At 41.9% G+C, this 17,432-nt stretch overlaps 1 protein-coding gene across 1 annotated transcript in view; it reads right to left on the reverse strand.

Moving 5' to 3' along the window:
* Positions 1–17,432, reverse strand: part of ARHGAP26 (Rho GTPase activating protein 26) — a 380,080-nt gene that overhangs the window by 264,256 nt on the left and 98,392 nt on the right. The window contains exons 12-13 of the mRNA XM_044277261.1: positions 13,658–13,723; positions 7,843–7,917 (exon numbers count right to left, since the gene is read on the reverse strand). Coding sequence (XP_044133196.1) covers positions 7,843–7,917; positions 13,658–13,723 — 141 coding nt within the window. The remainder of the gene's footprint in view (positions 1–7,842; positions 7,918–13,657; positions 13,724–17,432) is intronic.

Genomic DNA, 17,432 nt, shown 5'->3' on the forward strand with positions numbered 1-17,432 from the left:
AAAATACTTGAGAAGGTCTTGGCCAGGCGTCTTTCCAAAGTAATATTGTCCGTCGTACATTCGGATCAAACAGGATTTATGCCCCAAAAATCTACAGCGATAAATATTCGGAGGGTGTTTGCTAGCTTACAGATACCGCCGGATAATGTAGGAGACAGGGCAATTTTCTCTTTAGACGCGGTCAAGGCCTTCGATAGTATAGAATGGAGAGTCCCATGGAGTACACTGGAACGTATGGGATTTGGGAAGACATTTATTTTGTGGGTAAAGGTTCTTTATTCTAGTCCTAAAGCGTGTATCAGGGTGAATGGAGGTGTGTCTGCGAGATTCCAACTCCGAAGGGGAACCCATCAAGGGTGCCCCCTATCGCCGTTGCTGTTTGCGTTGGCGATAGAACCACTTGCGGCCACGATACGTAAAGCCCAGGATATACAGGGATTTAGATATGGGGAGTACATAATGTGGCTCTGTATGCAGATGATACACTGTTTTTGGGAGACACTGAACGATCTTTGTCCATAGCGATGAAGGTCCGGCTTGACGATTAACTGGCATAAGTCAGTATTAATGCTGATAGATAATCAACCCAAATCGCAAGTGTTGGTAGAGAGTCGGATTCCCTGTGAAGAGAGGATTAAGTACCTGGGTATACATATCTCACCTAACATTAGAGATTTTGAAGATATGAATATAGTCCCGCTGTTGAATAAATTTAGATACAAATCTAAAGCCTGGTGTAAATCATATGTATCTGTAGTGGGGAGGGCGAACTTGATTAAAATGATAATGATGCCGCAGCTCTTATATATTCTGCATTAGGGGTGGGCAATATAGACGATATGCGATATAAACAATATAAATCTGGCCAATGATAGAGATTTTGTTTATATCGCATATCGCAGTAGAACATGACATGCACCGCCCTCGGCACTCACCATGTTCTCCTGAGCCGGCACAATGGAGAAGGAGAGGGTCCCTCCCCACTGTGTGCAGCTGCCGCTGACCACCAATGAGAATAGAGTAGGAGGAGGAGGGGAGGGACTGTGGCCAATGCGCCACCAAAGAGAACAGAGAGGAGGAGGGGAGGGACTAAATACAAACGTAGCCTGAGGGGTTAATTGCAGCGGATAGTCATGTCAGAGCTCTATTAGGGTGAGTAGGACAAGGGTACTAGCCCCTAAGGAGGCTAATAGTTATTAAATAAAACGTTAACCCCCCGAAATATAGGAAATATAGAATATATTGCGATATATATCGCACATGCTTAAAATGATATCGCAATATAGATTTTAGGCCATATCGCCCACCTCTATTCTGCATACTTCTCCAGTTTGGTTACCTAGGGACAAATTTGGGAAAATGTATACAATATTCAGAGAATTAATTTGGCGTAGGGGTCAACCCAGAATAAAATTGGAAACATTGCAGTATTCTAAAACGGAAGGGGGCTTGGCGATACCGAACCCCTGGATATATTATTTAGCCGCTCAGTGTCAACATTTCAAGGGCTGGCTAGACCCTGAGGCTACAGACATGACTAGCCAGATTCTAAGGTCACAGTTGCAAGGGCAGGATATTATGTTATTACTGGAGAGAGCGGACATGAGAACTGAACGGCTAACTGGATCCTTGAGACGTACAATGTATACAGTATGGAACAAGGTAAAACAACTTAGAGGTGTTAGTGGACTCGCGTTGTATACCCCTCTATGGGGAAATCCGATGATGCCAGAATTTAGTTCCCTGGAAGGATTTGAGATTTGGAGGAAAAAGGGGGTGTTGCGGGTGGAACATTTATTAGAAGGGGGAGTTTTTCGAATATTTAATACTTTGCAAGAAATATTTGATATCCCCAAGGTGCACTTCTATAAGTATTTGCAAATTAGACATGCATATGACACTACGATTAAGAAGGGCTCCATGATACCACAACGGGATATGGTGCTTCATCTTACTCTCTCTAGAGGAGAGAAGAAAGGGTTAATCTTTGTACTATACGGACTTCTCGCTCCCATCAAGAATGCGCAGACGGGAGCGAGATATAGGTGAAATCTCAAAGGATCAATGGGAAGACATACTGGAAGCAGTACCCTTGTCATCTCTAAGTGAGGGAGGGAAACTATCACAATTATTCATAATACAGAGTGTACAAGACGCCAATATTTTTATACCGTATGGGGTATAGATCGGACGCTAAATGCCCAAGGTGTTCTGTGGACTCTCCAGATCTTTTACATATGTTATGGCAATGTACAGCATTAACGCGGTTCTGGGAAAAACTATTGGAAAGCGTACAGAAAGCGTATAGGGTACAAATACCAAAGGACCCCAAGGTCTGTATCTTGGGGTATATTACAGAACTGACTACTGATGATGCAAGTAAGATAGCGATAGGGTGTCTTTTATATGTGGCGAGAAAGTTGGTGGCGCAGTATTGGATACAAGCTGAGCCGCCAAGGTTTAATGAATATATAACAAAGGTTAATGATATATGTCAGGGATGGCCAACCTGAGGCTCTCCAGCTGTTGCTAAACTACAACTCCCATCATGCCCGGACAGTCTACAGCTATCAGCCTACAGCAGGGCATGGTGGGAGTTGTAGTTTTACAACAGCTGGAGAGCCGCAGGTTGGCCATGCCGGATATATGCAATTAATGTGTGGATTGCTTTAATTGTTAATTGAAAAATGTAATGTAAAAAAAGATCTGATTTAAAAAAAAAATAAGAATCACATCTATCATCCAAACAGGCCAAATATTTTTGGGAAACAATTGATGTGTATTGTTCCCCATTTTTCAAGAAGTCAAAGTCTACAGCATTATCAACCAAGGTTTCAATTTACACCTAGCACTTTTTGTATTCAGCCAAGACCTGGCACTATGTATCCAGCACAAGTCTATATATCTATGTACTCAGCACGTTTATGTACCCAGCACCATATTGAGCACCTGGCACTCTATGTATTCAGTGTTTATGTATTCAGTGTATACAGGGAGTGCAGAATTATTAGGCAAATGAGTATTTTGACCACATCATCCTCTTTATGCAAGTTGTCTTACTCCAAGCTGTATAGGCTCGTAAGCCTACTACCAATTAAGCATATTAGGTGATGTGCATCTCTGTAATGAGAAGGGGTGTGGTCTAATGACATCAACACCCTATATCAGGTGTGCATAATTATTAGGCAACTTCCTTTCCTTTGGCAAAATGGGTCAAAAGAAGGACTTGGCAGGCTCAGAAAAGTCAAAAGTAGTGAGATATCTTGCAGAGGGATGCAGCACTCTTAAAATTGCAAAGCTTCTGAAGGGTGATCATCGAACAATCAAGTGTTTCATTCAAAATAGTCAACAGGGTCACAAGAAGCGTGTGGAAAAACCAAGGCGCAAAATAACTGCCCATGAACTGAGAAAAGTCAAGCGTGCAGCTGCCAAGATGCCACTTGCCACCAGTTTGGCCATATTTCAGAGCTGCAACATCACTGGAGTGCCCAAAAGCACAAGGTGTGCAATACTCAGAGACATGGCCAAGGTAAGAAAGGCTGAAAGACGACCACCACTGAACAAGACACACAAGCTGAAACGTCAAGACTGGGCCAAGAAATATCTCAAGACTGATTTTTCTAAGGTTTTATGGACTGATGAAATGAGAGTGAGTCTTGATGGGCCAGATGGATGGGCCCGTGGCTGGATTGGTAAAGGGCAGAGAGCTCCAGTCCGACTCAGACGCCAGCAAGGTGGAGGTGGAGTACTGGTTTGGGCTGGTATCATCAAAGATGAGCTTGTGGGGCCTTTTCGGGTTGAGGATGGAGTCAAGCTCAACTCCCAGTCCTACTGCCAGTTTCTGGAAGACACCTTCTTCAAGCAGTGGTACAGGAAGAAGTCTGCATCCTTCAAGAAAAACATGATTTTCATGCAGGACAATGCTCCATCACACGCGTCCAAGTACTCCACAACGTGGCTGGCAAGAAAGGGTATAAAAGAAGAAAATCTAATGACATGGCCTCCTTGTTCACCTGATCTGAACCCCATTGAGAACCTGTGGTCCATCATCAAATGTGAGATTTACAAGGAGGGAAAACAGTACACCTCTCTGAACAGTGTCTGGGAGGCTGTGGTTGCTGCTGCACGCAATGTTGATGGTGAACAGATCAAAACACTGACAGAATCCATGGATGGCAGGCTTTTGAGTGTCCTTGCAAAGAAAGGTGGCTATATTGGTCACTGATTTGTTTTTGTTTTGTTTTTGAATGTCAGAAATGTATATTTGTGAATGTTGAGATGTTATATTGGTTTCACTGGTAAAAATAAATAATTGAAATGGGTATATATTAGTTTTTTGTTAAGTTGCCTAATAATTCTGCACAGTAATAGTCACCTGCACACACAGATATCCCCCTAAAATAGATAAAACTAAAAACAAACTAAAAACTACTTCCAAAAATATTCAGCTTTGATATTAATGAGTTTTTTGGGTTCATTGAGAACATGGTTGTTGTTCAATAATAAAATTAATCCTCAAAAACACAACTTGCCTAATAATTCTGCACTCCCTGTATATATTTGATGTATTCAGCATTGATGGAAATTATGTATATTCGTACTTAACACACTATACAACAGATCCACATCCAGCCAAGCCTAGCAGAAAACACTCTATATTCCAGTATACTCAGCTTATACCCAGCTAGCACTAGGTACCCTATGGTAATCAGCAAAGAAATCCTAGTGTAGATTTCCAACATTTGAAGAGGACCCCCCACCTCTATTTGTTTTTATCTGCATTTTTGTTACTCTTTTACACCACTGTATTCCAGACAACATATTTTATTTATTTATTTTAACATTTTTAATATTTTTAGAATATAAAATAAAAATACACATTTTATTATCATAGTTTCCAAATGTATTATGTGCAGCAACTAGAGGGACTCTCGCAACTAGTGCCTCTCATACTAGAATTGTATGCCATTCGAGGTCTACTTAAAACCAGATGACTATTTGCACAGGTACTGTAAATTGTGCCATTAGTAGTCATCATTCAGGATCTGTGTTCAGAATATTTTCTAATAAAAACACTTTCTTGCCCCAACATGTCACTTGGTGCCATACAGTTGCATACGTTGCCCACCGTACAAAAGAAACATTTTAGTATGTTTTTGTTTTTTTGTTTTTGGGGGGGGGGGGGGGGTCCATTTTTATAGTAAAGCATAGTCGACTTAAAGGCTATGTACACCTTCGGAGGCAATTTTTTTTATGATTTCATTTTACTCATTTTGGGGCAAAAAAATAATTTTTTTCAATTCGCCTTTATTAAAAATACTGAGCCGTTCTGTCACAAAGTCTTTACTGTTTGTCTTGCTGTGTGAATCGTACTTTCACTTTGTGCCTGGTCTTCTAATGATCCTGATCTCTAGATTACTAAAAAGGTCAAAAACACTTAGTTAAGCCCCATTCTTATCAGTAAAATAAGAATAGGGCTATAATGAGTGTTTAGGACAGGCATCAGCAACCTTTAGCACTCCAGCTGCTATAAAACTACAACTCCCAGCATGCACACTCTTGCAACTCTTATAAAATTGAAAGGAGGAATCTGGGAATTGTAGTTTCAGAACAGCTGGAGTGACGGATCCCTGGTTTAGGAGATCGGAGATAAAATAAATAAAAAATAAATAGCCGAGTTGCCCGATTGTACACAGTAAAAACACAGAGCATGCTACTATAGAATCTCAAGGCTGTACAGAGAAAGGCGTTCAACAATTTTAATAATCAAAAAAAAAAAGCTCCCAAAAAGGTGGCCATAAGCATTACAATACAGCGGTCCCTTAAGTTAAAATATTAATTGGTTCTAGGACAAGAATTGTTAGTTGAAACCATAGTAATTTGAGGCCACAACTTTGGAAAACTATTGATTGATTCCAAAGTAAAAATGTAATCCAGACATAAGCAAAAAATGAAAATAACTTGCCGGAATTACACGCCGGATCCGGAAAAACGCAAGTGTACTGAAAGCATTTGAAGACGGATCCGTCTTCAAAATGTGTTCAGTGTTACTATGGCAGCCAGGACGCTATTAAAGTCCTGGTTGCCGTAGTAGGAGCGGGGAGCGGGATACTTACACTTCGTGCGGCTCCCGGGGCGCTCCAGAATGACATCAGAGCGCCCCATGCGCATGGATGACGTGCCATGCGATCACGTGATCCATGCGCTTGGGGCGCCTTGACGTCACTCTGGAGCGCCCCGGGAGCCGCACGGACGGTAAGTATGCTGCTCCCCTTTACCATGGCTGCCAGGACTTTAGCGTCCCGGCAGCCATGGTAACCATTCAGAAAAAGCTAAACGTCGTATCCGGCAATGTGCCGAAACGACGTTTAGCTTAAGGCCGGATCCGGATCAATGCCTTTCAATGGGCATTAATTCCGGATCCGGCCATGTGGCAAGTCTTCAGGATTTTTGGCCGGAGCAAAAAGCGCAGCATGCTGCGGTATTTTCTCCGGCCAAAAAAACTTTTCGTTCTGGAACTGAAGACATTCTGATGCATCCTGAACGGATTTCACTCCATTCAGAATGCATTAGGATAAAACTGATCAGGATTCTTCCGGCATAGAGCCCCGACGACGGAACTCTATGCCGGAAGAAAAGAACACAGATGTGAAAGAGCCCTAAAGAAAACCCTTGAACCCAAGTCAATAATAGATGCTGGAATCTGTAAATCTCTTTCTACAGTGAGGAAGGAAGCTTTTTCAGGGTCTTGTACAGTATACAGAGTACCAGAAAAATGAAACCAACCCACCTTCACTTGACATCCAAAGGAACAGCTCATCCCGGTACAGAAAAAGTGCAGTACAGAAGATGTAATACCATACTGTACTGTAAAGAGGAGCTATTACACAGCCAATACAGGTGTTTTACCAAAGAAATAGCCATGGTGATTGGTTGGATCTGAGTCTGAAGCATTATATGTTGAGTCTATTTTCAACTTATGATGGCCCATGAGAGACCATTGTATGCTGAAGATATTGTATCCTGAGGGATCACTTACAGTAATATAAAAAAAATAAAAAAAAATGTATGCCAAAGGAACATTCTCTGGCCAATAGCAAACTCATTAGGAGCCATGGATAAGTTTGGCATATAAGTTAGAAGAATTTCCTGGTATATAGACTGACATGGTGTAGTCTTTGCAAGAGACAACGATCAGGATGAGATAACTAAATAGATTTGATTCAGAGAACTTCCTTGGGTATACAGATATTTTAAATTACTTTTGGGAGAAGCGTTCTATAACTGGCAATAGATATGACAACATATGCTGAAATGGCAGTCATGGAGCGGTAAGCAGCTGAATGGAGAAATCTAGCCTGACTAAAATCTCTTTTCTTACCCTATATTTACAGTCTGTTTCACAGCAAATTTTTATTACTGGTTGACTGTGTATTACAAATGAAAACAAATTAAAAATGATAAAATCAACCGTTGCATGCTGAAATGAGCTCCTGACACATAGGCTTCATTGTGAAAGCAATATCTTTCCTTTACATTCATAACGGACAGTTCATCATTGTCACCAATGATTATGTTGTTTTCTAGCTGACAAACCGTTTTGTCCACTTCCTAGCAGCAAATTAAATGAATGATTTTTAAAAGGTATTCACAGATGTTCGGCTGGCTGGCTGCCACCACCTAGAGCTGCTGAGTGTAGGGGAAAAGAAAGAAGATCTGCAAACTACGTATGTTTCATGACTTATGGAAAGAAGTATAACAACAAAAATTTAACTGAGGATAAATTTGCAGCAACTGACACAGAATATTGGTTTTATTAATGTATTATTTCACTGCACTTACCCATTAGAAAACTCAAGAGTTTTTGAACTCTGGAGTTTACGCCAACAATTCGGTAAAGACCCTGTTCATTAATGCCTGTGAGAAAAATGGTACTTTTAAAATCAAAACAACGCAAAAAGTATTTATTTGGAAATACCCATAGACGCTATTTTATATGCATGCAATCTGAGATGAGGCTCTTTAGGATGTAAATTATAAATGACATAGATCTAAAGCAAAAACATTACCAACAGCACAAAAGAATTTCTAACAACCCTACAGGCAAAAAAAATAAAAGGATAATAAATGGTAAATCTTTGTAAAAGAACATCCTTTCTACCAAGACAGAACACCAACATAACTTTGGCATTGTTCACAGACAAATGTAGCACAAACACAGCCTAAGGGCTCATTCACACGACTTTTGTTCGGCCATGTCCGTATTGCAGCCGGCAAACACCTGGTCCGCAATATGTTGACACTGGCTGTGTGCACCCCGCATCACTGATGCAGACCCATTAACTTGAATGGGTCCACAGTCCGGAAGGTTGGTGCTGAATGGAGGCACGGAACCCCACGTAAGCACTATAGAGTGCTTCCGTCGGCTTTCTGTCCGTGCCTCCGCACCACAAAAAAATAGAACGTGTTCTATTTTTTTGCAGTGTGGGCGGATCACGGACCCATTCAACTTGAATGGGTCTGGATCCGTCACGGCAGCCGCATAGGTGGTGCCAGTGCACTGAAGACCATAAATTGCAACCCCCAATGCACGGAACTGCTAAACAACGTCCGTGTGAATGAGCCCTAGGTAGTGGGCTAAGATCACAGAATTTACTATTTTTCTGGTTATTGTTATGTAGATGTAAAAATTGTGAGCAGGATGCGGGAGTCACCAGTACAAGTCACTGGGGGAGAGAAATACACAATAGGAGCGGCAGCAGCATGTCACCCGGAGTGGCAAATTACAGCCCATGGAAGGGCAATAGTGACTAGATGGCTAGCAACCTTCAGCTACAAAAATATTCAGGGCTAAGAAGATTTAGGCCTGGGCTACAATGCGACTTTTTGTATTGCGATTGATTTTAACTATTGAATGACAGCTGCAGTTCACAAGATTGCATTCAACTGAATGCATTCAATAGGTAAAATCAGTCAGTCGCGCTACAAAAAGTTGTAGTGTAGCCCTAGTCTTATATGTTAACTACAGCAGTTATCCTTAAAGGAAAAAAATCTGGACAACAAAACTTTACCAGGGATCAAGAGAATGGTGTTAGGCTAGCAAAAACGCTTCCGATTACAATAATACAACCGCATGCATCCATCATGAACGGATCCGGTTGTATTATGTCTTCTATAGCCAGGATAGATCCATCTTGTACACCCATCTTGAAAGTCAATGGGGGGCGGATCCATTTTCGATTGTGTCAGATTGTGTCAGTGAAAACGGATCCCTCCCGGAACACAATGTAAGTCAATGGGGATGGATCAGTTTTCTCTGGCACAATCTGGCACCACAGAAAATGGATCCGCACCCAATTGACTTTCAATGGTGTACAAGATAGATCTGTCATGGCTGCAGGCAGTGTTTTGGTGTCCACCTCCAGAGCGGAATGGTGACTGAACGGAGGCAAACTGATGCATTCTGAGCTGATCCATTTCCATTCAGAATGCATTAGGGCAAAACTGATCCGTTTTGGACCGTTTGTGAGAGCCCTGAACGGATCTCACAAACGGAAAGCCAAACATGTGCAGTCATATCTACAGTAGTCTCCTCACTACTCCAATATGTACAATGGAGGATCAGGTACTTCCTCAAATTCAACATTTATGGCACATCCTACACTTCAAAAACAGCCAAAATACATTTGCACATAAATGCAATGATTCTTTATTCCATACAAGTATTACTGCAATGCCTAGGCGTTGTGTACGACGCATGAATGTTTTGAAGGACTCTTCTCTTATTGTGGCATCACACCACAGTGTCTTACATAGAACGGTATGCAGTCCATGTTGTTCAGTATTACCATGAAGCACAATAGCATAAAAGGCAGGCAGTAATATCTTTCATAGGCTGTACACTTGGCTGAGAGTATGGAGAGGTTTTTGGTGCAAGTACTAACCATCAACATCCAAGTGCAGCCTCGTGAACATTATCAGTTGACTGCTGACATAACTCTAGTGACTAGTACTTCAAGTGGAAGATTTCGCATAAGTGAATCAATCGAGAGTAGTGAATGCTGATCTTTAAAACAATGGCAACTGTCTATGAATTCAGAAACGGTTCTGAAAAGGTCGAGTTGTTTTTAACAGACTTAATTGGTTCCTTATATCCTAATTGTGGCTGTCAGCTGCAGCAGACTATAAAACTCTTCACTGCCATTATTTATTCCCCATCGTTGTAAGACTGTCAAATCAGCCAATTCTTTCCTGCTACAGCTCTTAAATTTCATAGTGAAGAGGGGATGTGGACTGTATCACAAGCTGGAGAAAAATATTTGTTCATATTATAACATTAACAGACAGAATATGGATCTTCACTCCAAAAAATGCCTCAGCTGCAATAAAGCTGGTATTAGTTTCATCTGAATGCAGAAAATAAGATTTAACTGATGCTGCTCTACTCTGACATAACTGAGATATCACACGACCACTGCGTGGATAACAGAGGTATGCAGCTCACCTGTACCTTTGTTGTACCAGACGTGCAGGGTTGTAGTCCGATTCCTGACCTTTTGTAATCCGCAGTGTAAAAACCAGCACCATTCTTTAAACTGCGAGGCAACCCCTTTAACAACTTCCTCCCACTCCCAGCTGCTATCTCTAAGGGCAGACGGCCGTTGCCTGGCCGTGACCACATTGCGGCCTGCAAACAGCGGGTCCACAATACACAGGCACCGGCCGTGTGCATCATGACTGTGGAACGAAGGCACGGATGGGATGCCCACGGAAACACTACGGAGTGTTTCCGTGGTTTTTCGGCCAGTGCCTCCGCACTGAAAAAAAACTAGTGCATGCACTACTTTTTTGCAGTGCGGACAGTTAGATGCAGATCACGGACCCCATTCAAGTGAATGGGTCTGCGATCCGCATGAGGTGGGCCCTGCAGCACGGGCCAAGCCAGCACACAGTCATGTGTATGAGCGCTAACACAGAGAATGGAGGGGAGCACCCAGAAAAAGCAGCAGTGCTCTGATGGTTTTCGCTACTGTCCAGATACAGCACTTTGTTCCTCTAGTTGTAGAAACTACAGGGAAGATTTGGAGCTGCTTTCTGGCAGGTGAGAGTAGGGCTTGTCGTGCTGGTCACTGTGTAAATTGTGTATACAGCTCTGTGCACGTACAGTATAATAGAGGACTGTATGTTGTATACATGCTGTAGGCTCTAAGGTCTAATACACAGAGAGACTGTGTGCAGTAAGTTCAGGGCAGGCTCTGCTTACTACATGGATATGCAAGTGAGCGCCATTAGCCTTATGCATGTCTACAATAAAATTGCCCTCCTCTATAGCTATGCCACAGCAGATTCTGCCTAGCGGAGCAGTAAACTGAACGACGCAGGGCTCCCCTCTCTCCCCCATAAATACCCTCATACACATTAGGCTTTATTCTCACATCCATGTCTCTGATTGTATCAGTGACAATATGGTCAGTACGTCATCCATGAAGAATTAGTGTTTGATCCGTTTGTCCGTTTTTTGCTCTCCATATTCCACAGATACTGCTCAGCTGAAAATGTATTTCCACAGCATCTCCTATTAGTGCTCTGTGGTCACTGACACATGTCAATTGTTTTTCACAGAACAATAGATTACAATGGGCATGTTTGGTCTGCATCACGGACCAAATTAGAGCATGTCGCCATAGTTTTTACTGACTCATGTATGAATAAGACGTTGGGCCTAATGCACACGACTGCATGTATTTTGTTGTCTGCAAAATACAGATTATGTCCATGTGACATCCTTTTTTGTTTTTTGCTGGCCCAATGGGCCTGTGGGCCACACTTTGCAGCCAAGCATAGCACATGTTCTATCTTTTAGCAGAATAGACATATGGATGCAGAAAGCACATAGATAAATCAGTGTGCTTTCCGCATCCTTATGTCTGTTCCACAAAAGATAAAATATGTCCTATTCGAGGCCACAAAGTGCGGTCTTCTGACCCATTGAAGTCAATGGGCCCGCAAAAAATGGATGCAACGATGACGGGATCTGTAATCAGTTGTGTACATGAGGCCTCACCCTGCATTAGGACAGAACAGGGAGGGCTCAATGTCACAAGTTTAAAATATGGCCATACAACCCTCTTACAGGATACAGTTCCCACTGGCATACTTACCAACATTTTGGTCATAAAATCGGGGCATCTAAGCCCCACCCCGGGAAGGCCCTGTCCAGAACTCCTGCTTATGGGCAGGGTTTATGTTAGCCACAAACATTTTCGGCTCATGACAGCCCGAATTCGCCAGGTCTGTCTCTGAAAAATAGGGACAGTCCCGTCAAATTCAGGACAGTTGCCAACTATGCAATGGAGGAGACTTATCAAAACTGGTGCAAAGGAAAACTGACTTAGTTGGCCATAGCCAAAGGAGCGCTGAAAATGAAAAGTGGAATCTGAATAGCTGCCATGGGCAACACAGCCGGTTTTTCTTAGTTTGCTGTTGCATCAGTTTAGATGAATCTCCACCAAACAAAAAGTGTGTTTTCCCGTGTCCTCCATCTGTAGATTTGCCTCTTATCTGATCCCGGCTCTCCTGTCACCTGATTTGTCCCCAGCACACAGATGGAGCACAGTAACCATATCTACAAAGCGACAAGTGGTTCCATAGAAGGAGACTTGGTGGTACTTAGAGTAGACATCATCTGGAGCACTTATCAAAATCTTTACATCACTACCATGCAGCACTCCAGATGGCGACCAAAATAGTTGTCAATGCGCCTTAAAATTTGCAGATGGCGACAAGACTTTTTAGCCTTGTCTCCATCTGCGACAGGGATGCAGCGCTGTAGCTGAATACTGCGGCGGGGCATGGAAGCCAATAATTCCTTGCCCCACCACCGATCACCTACGCTACAGGCCTGAGGTCTATTTGGTCTGCCTCTGCTGCGGGGGAAGAACATCCTCCAGGCACAGGAAATGATAGGAGAGAGAGTGAAGAGGCCACATGACCGGCCTGGGAGAGGCTTACTCCTGATGTGGCCCAATGGGGGGAAGGAGAAATCTGCGGCTGCAGGTCTGGTGGTGTGTTAATCCCGTGCACCGGAGAGGTAATGATAGCACTACGAAGGAGGGGAGGGACTGTGGCCACTGTGCCACCAATAAAGATAATTAACACATTAATTTAAGTGTAGGCAGCGAGTGCCGGTAGCTATATAACATACCCGGCACCCGCCCTCTATGACAGGGCGCTGCGATCCCCAGCAGTTAACCCCTCAGTCTGCCATGGTGTATTTAAAAAAAATAAAAAATCACAAATTATGCCACACAGCATGCTACAATTTGCGACTTTCACATGTCTAATCACTTTTTGAAAGTTGTGAGGAAAAGTGGGTTGGGCTTTACAAAATAATCGTTCATCAATTGTAATCGAGGTAAAATGTTTAATTATTATTTTTACTTTTGTCGTGATCGCCCATCCCATAGACGGGTGATAAATGTGCACTATAAATTCATAACTGAATTGATATCTTATACAGTATTTTCTGAATGATTAATAATTTTAAATGGTTTCTCAAACAGGTGAGAGAAAAACAAAGTAACAGACATCTGTGTATCCTTGCTCATTAAATTGACCTAAGCTTTATGCCATCTGTTGCAAAGTTGCACGTGCTCACCTCTTGTTTCCACAGCTTGAATACACTTCCGGATGATGCTGAAACCAGTACTGTCCAGCTGGGCAGCTAGTGGGAAACACAGAATTTTTTATGTTATATAATCCTTTTTATATGACTCTAAAGCTAAAGGCAACAACAAAATTTGAATAACTATGAAACCATTGATAATATAATAAAAATGTTGTTAACGCCAGTTCTGTGGTGTGGTGACTGCAGTAGCTTTTAGTTATTCAATCAAATCAATCTTTAACCAATTAAGGACCCTTGCTTTACATGTACGTCACAGCTGGAAGTGACTTGACGACCAGCTCCGTACATGTACTGCGGGCTGATCAGGCGGGTGCAGGAGCTGCGCCCGCCTGATCAGTGGCACGGACCCGGCAGTCACTGAGAGCTGGGTCCCTGCTGCATCCGCCGGCATCGGTGAAGACAAAGATGCCGGCGTATACTCAAAGCTGACCACGGCGTGCAGAGGGTTTGCGGAGGGTAAGGCTAGGGCTACACAACGACATTTGTCACACGACAATATTTATAATGACAATCTATGGTGCCGCATCGCGACATGCTGCGACTGTGACACGTCTGTTGCAAAAAATCCATTTGAAATTGATTTTTCTGCGACTGTCGCGTTGCAGCATGTCGCGGTGCGACACCATAGACTATTATTATAAATATTGTTGTGCGACACATGTTGTAGTGTAGTTGTGCCCCATGTGTCTCGCGACTTATTGTCGTGCGACACATGTCGTCGTGTAGCCCTAGCTTAAGGGTGCTCTCCGGATCTACATTGGGTCCCTGCGCTGCAGTGGAGGGGACTGATGGCAGAGAAGGCAAGCCCGGGCCTAAGGGCTGGATCTCACAGGCAGGCTGTCAGCATAAAAGCTGACAGCCAATGAATTACAATACAGGTTGTATTGTAATGCATTGCATTGTAACTCCATTTTTTGTCAGCCTATATCACAAAAAGTGTATTACCAAGCAATAAAAAAAAAGTTATAGGCACCTTAAAATAGTACCAATCAAACAGTCATCTCATACCGAAAAAAATGAGCTTCTACACATGACAGTTGCCCAAAAGATTAAAAAAAACTATGGCTTTCAGAATATGGAGAAACTAAATAACGAAAAAAAAATAAAAAAGTATTTGGTATTGTCGTGTCCGTAACAACCTGCTCTATAAAAATAGCACATGATCTAACCTGTCAGATGAACATTGTAAATAACAAAAAATAAAAACGGTGCCAAAACAGCTATTTCTTATTAACTTATACTAATCATATGTACCCTAAAATAGTACCAACAAAACTGCCAACTTATCCCGTAGTTTCCAAAATGGGGTCACTTTTGGGGAGTTTCTACTCTAGGGGTGCATCAGGGTTTTTTCAAATGTGACATGGCAACTTAAAATTATCCCAGTTAAATCTGCCCTCCAAAAACCATATGGCGTTCCTTTCCTTCTGCGTCCTGCCGTGTGCCCATACAGCAGTTTACGACCACATATGGGGTGTTTTTGTAAACTACAGAATCAGGGTAATAAATATTGAGTTTTGTTTGGCTGTTAACCCTGCTTTGTTACTGGAAAAGATTGAAAATCTGCCAAAAGTGAAATTCTGAAATTTCATCTACATTTGCCTTTATGACCTGAACTGGTCCTTAAAATTTGGGTTTTGGGAATTTTCTTAAAAATTTTAAAGATTTGCTTCTAAACTTCTACGCCTTCTAACGTCCCCAAAAAAGAAAATGTCATTTACAAAATGATCCAAACATAAAGTAGACATATGGGAAATGTAAAGTAATAACTATTTTAGGAGGTATCACTATCTGCTTTAATAGCTGAGAAATAGAAATTTAGAAAATTGCTAATTTTTCCAAATTTTCTGTAAATTTTGTATTTTTTTAATAAATAAAAATTAAACATCACGGTAAATTTTGTATTTTTTTTATAAATAAAAATTAAAAATTTTGACACAAATTTACCACTGTCATGAAGTACAATATGTTACAAGAAAACAATATCAGAATGGCTTAGATAAGTAAAAGAGTTTTAAAGTTATCACCACATAAAGGGACACGTCAGATTTGCAAAAAATGGCCTGGTCCTTAAGGTGAAAAATGGCAGGGTCCTGAAGAGATTCAAGTCTAACTGCTGTTTCATTTTTTGCTTTGGTAATGTGTAGGGGCAGTGACAGGGAACATTTTTGTAATACAGGGAGTGCAGAATTATTAGGCAAGTTGTATTTTTGAGGATTAATTTTATTATTGAACAACAACCATGTTCTCAATGAACCCAAAAAACTCATTAATATCAAAGCTGAATATTTTTGGAAGTAGTTTTTAGTTTGTTTTTAGTTTTAGCTATTTTAGGGGGATATCTGTGTGTGCAGGTGACTATTACTGTACATAATTATTAGGCAACTTAACAAAAAACAAATATATACCCATTTCAATTATTTATTTTTACCAGTGAAACCAATATAACATCTCAACATTCACAAATCTACATTTCTGACATTCAAAAACAAAACAAAAACAAATCAGTGACCAATACAGCCACCTTTCTTTGCAAGGACACTCAAAAGCCTGCCATCCATGGATTCTGTCAGTGTTTTTCTCTGTTCACCATCAACATTGCGTGCAGCAGCAACCACAGCCTCCCAGACACTGTTCAGAGAGGTGTACTGTTTTCCCTCCTTGTAAATCTCACATTTGATGATGGACCACAGGTTCTCAATGGGGTTCAGATCAGGTGAACAAGGAGGCCATGTCATTAGATTTTCTTCTTTTATACCCTTTCTTGCCAGCCACGTTGTGGAGTACTTGGACGCGTGTGATGAAGCATTGTCCTGCATGAAAATCATGTTTTTCTTACCTTGCAGACTTCTTCCTGTACCACTGCTTGAAGAAGGTGTCTTCCAGAAACTGGCAGTAGGACTGGGAGTTGAGCTTGACTCCATCCTCAACCCAAAAAGGCCCCACAAGCTCATCTTTGATGATACCAGCCCAAACCAGTACTCCACCTCCACCTTGCTGGCGTCTGAGTCGGACTGGAGCTCTCTTCCCTTTACCAATCCAGCCATCTGGCTCATCAAGACTCACTCTCCTTTCATCAGTCCATAAAACCTTAGAAAAATCAGTCTTGAGATATTTCTTGGCCCAGTCTTGACGTTTCAGCTTGTGTGTCTTGTTCAGTGGTGGTCGTCTTTCAGCCTTTCTTACCTTGGCCATGTCTCTGAGTATTGCACACCTTGTGCTTTTGGGCACTCCAGTGATGTTGCAGCTCTGAAATATGGCCAAACTGGTGGCAAGTGGCATCATGGCAGCTGCACGCTTGACTTTTCTCAGTTCATGGGCAGTTATTTTGCGCCTTGGTTTTTCCACACGCTTCTTGCGACCCTGTTGACTATTTTGAATGAAACACTTGATTGTTCGATGATCACGCTTCAGAAGCTTTGCAATTTTAAGAGTGCTGCATCCCTCTGCAAGATATCTCATTATTTTTGACTTTTCTGAGCCTGTCAAGTCCTTCTTTTGACCCATTTTGCCAAAGGAAAGGAAGTTGCCTAATAATTATGCACACCTGATATAGGGTGTTGATGTCATTAGACCACACCCCTTCTCATTACAGAGATGCACATCACCTAATATGCTTAATTGGTAGTAGGCTTTCGAGCCTATACAGCTTGGAGTAAGACAACATGCATAAAGAGGATGATGTGGTCAAAATACTCATTTGCCTAATAATTCTGCATGTAGTGTATACTTTATTTAGGGAAAA

This window comes from Bufo gargarizans, chromosome 2 (assembly GCF_014858855.1).
Source record: "Bufo gargarizans isolate SCDJY-AF-19 chromosome 2, ASM1485885v1, whole genome shotgun sequence".
Taxonomy (NCBI): domain Eukaryota; kingdom Metazoa; phylum Chordata; class Amphibia; order Anura; family Bufonidae; genus Bufo; species Bufo gargarizans.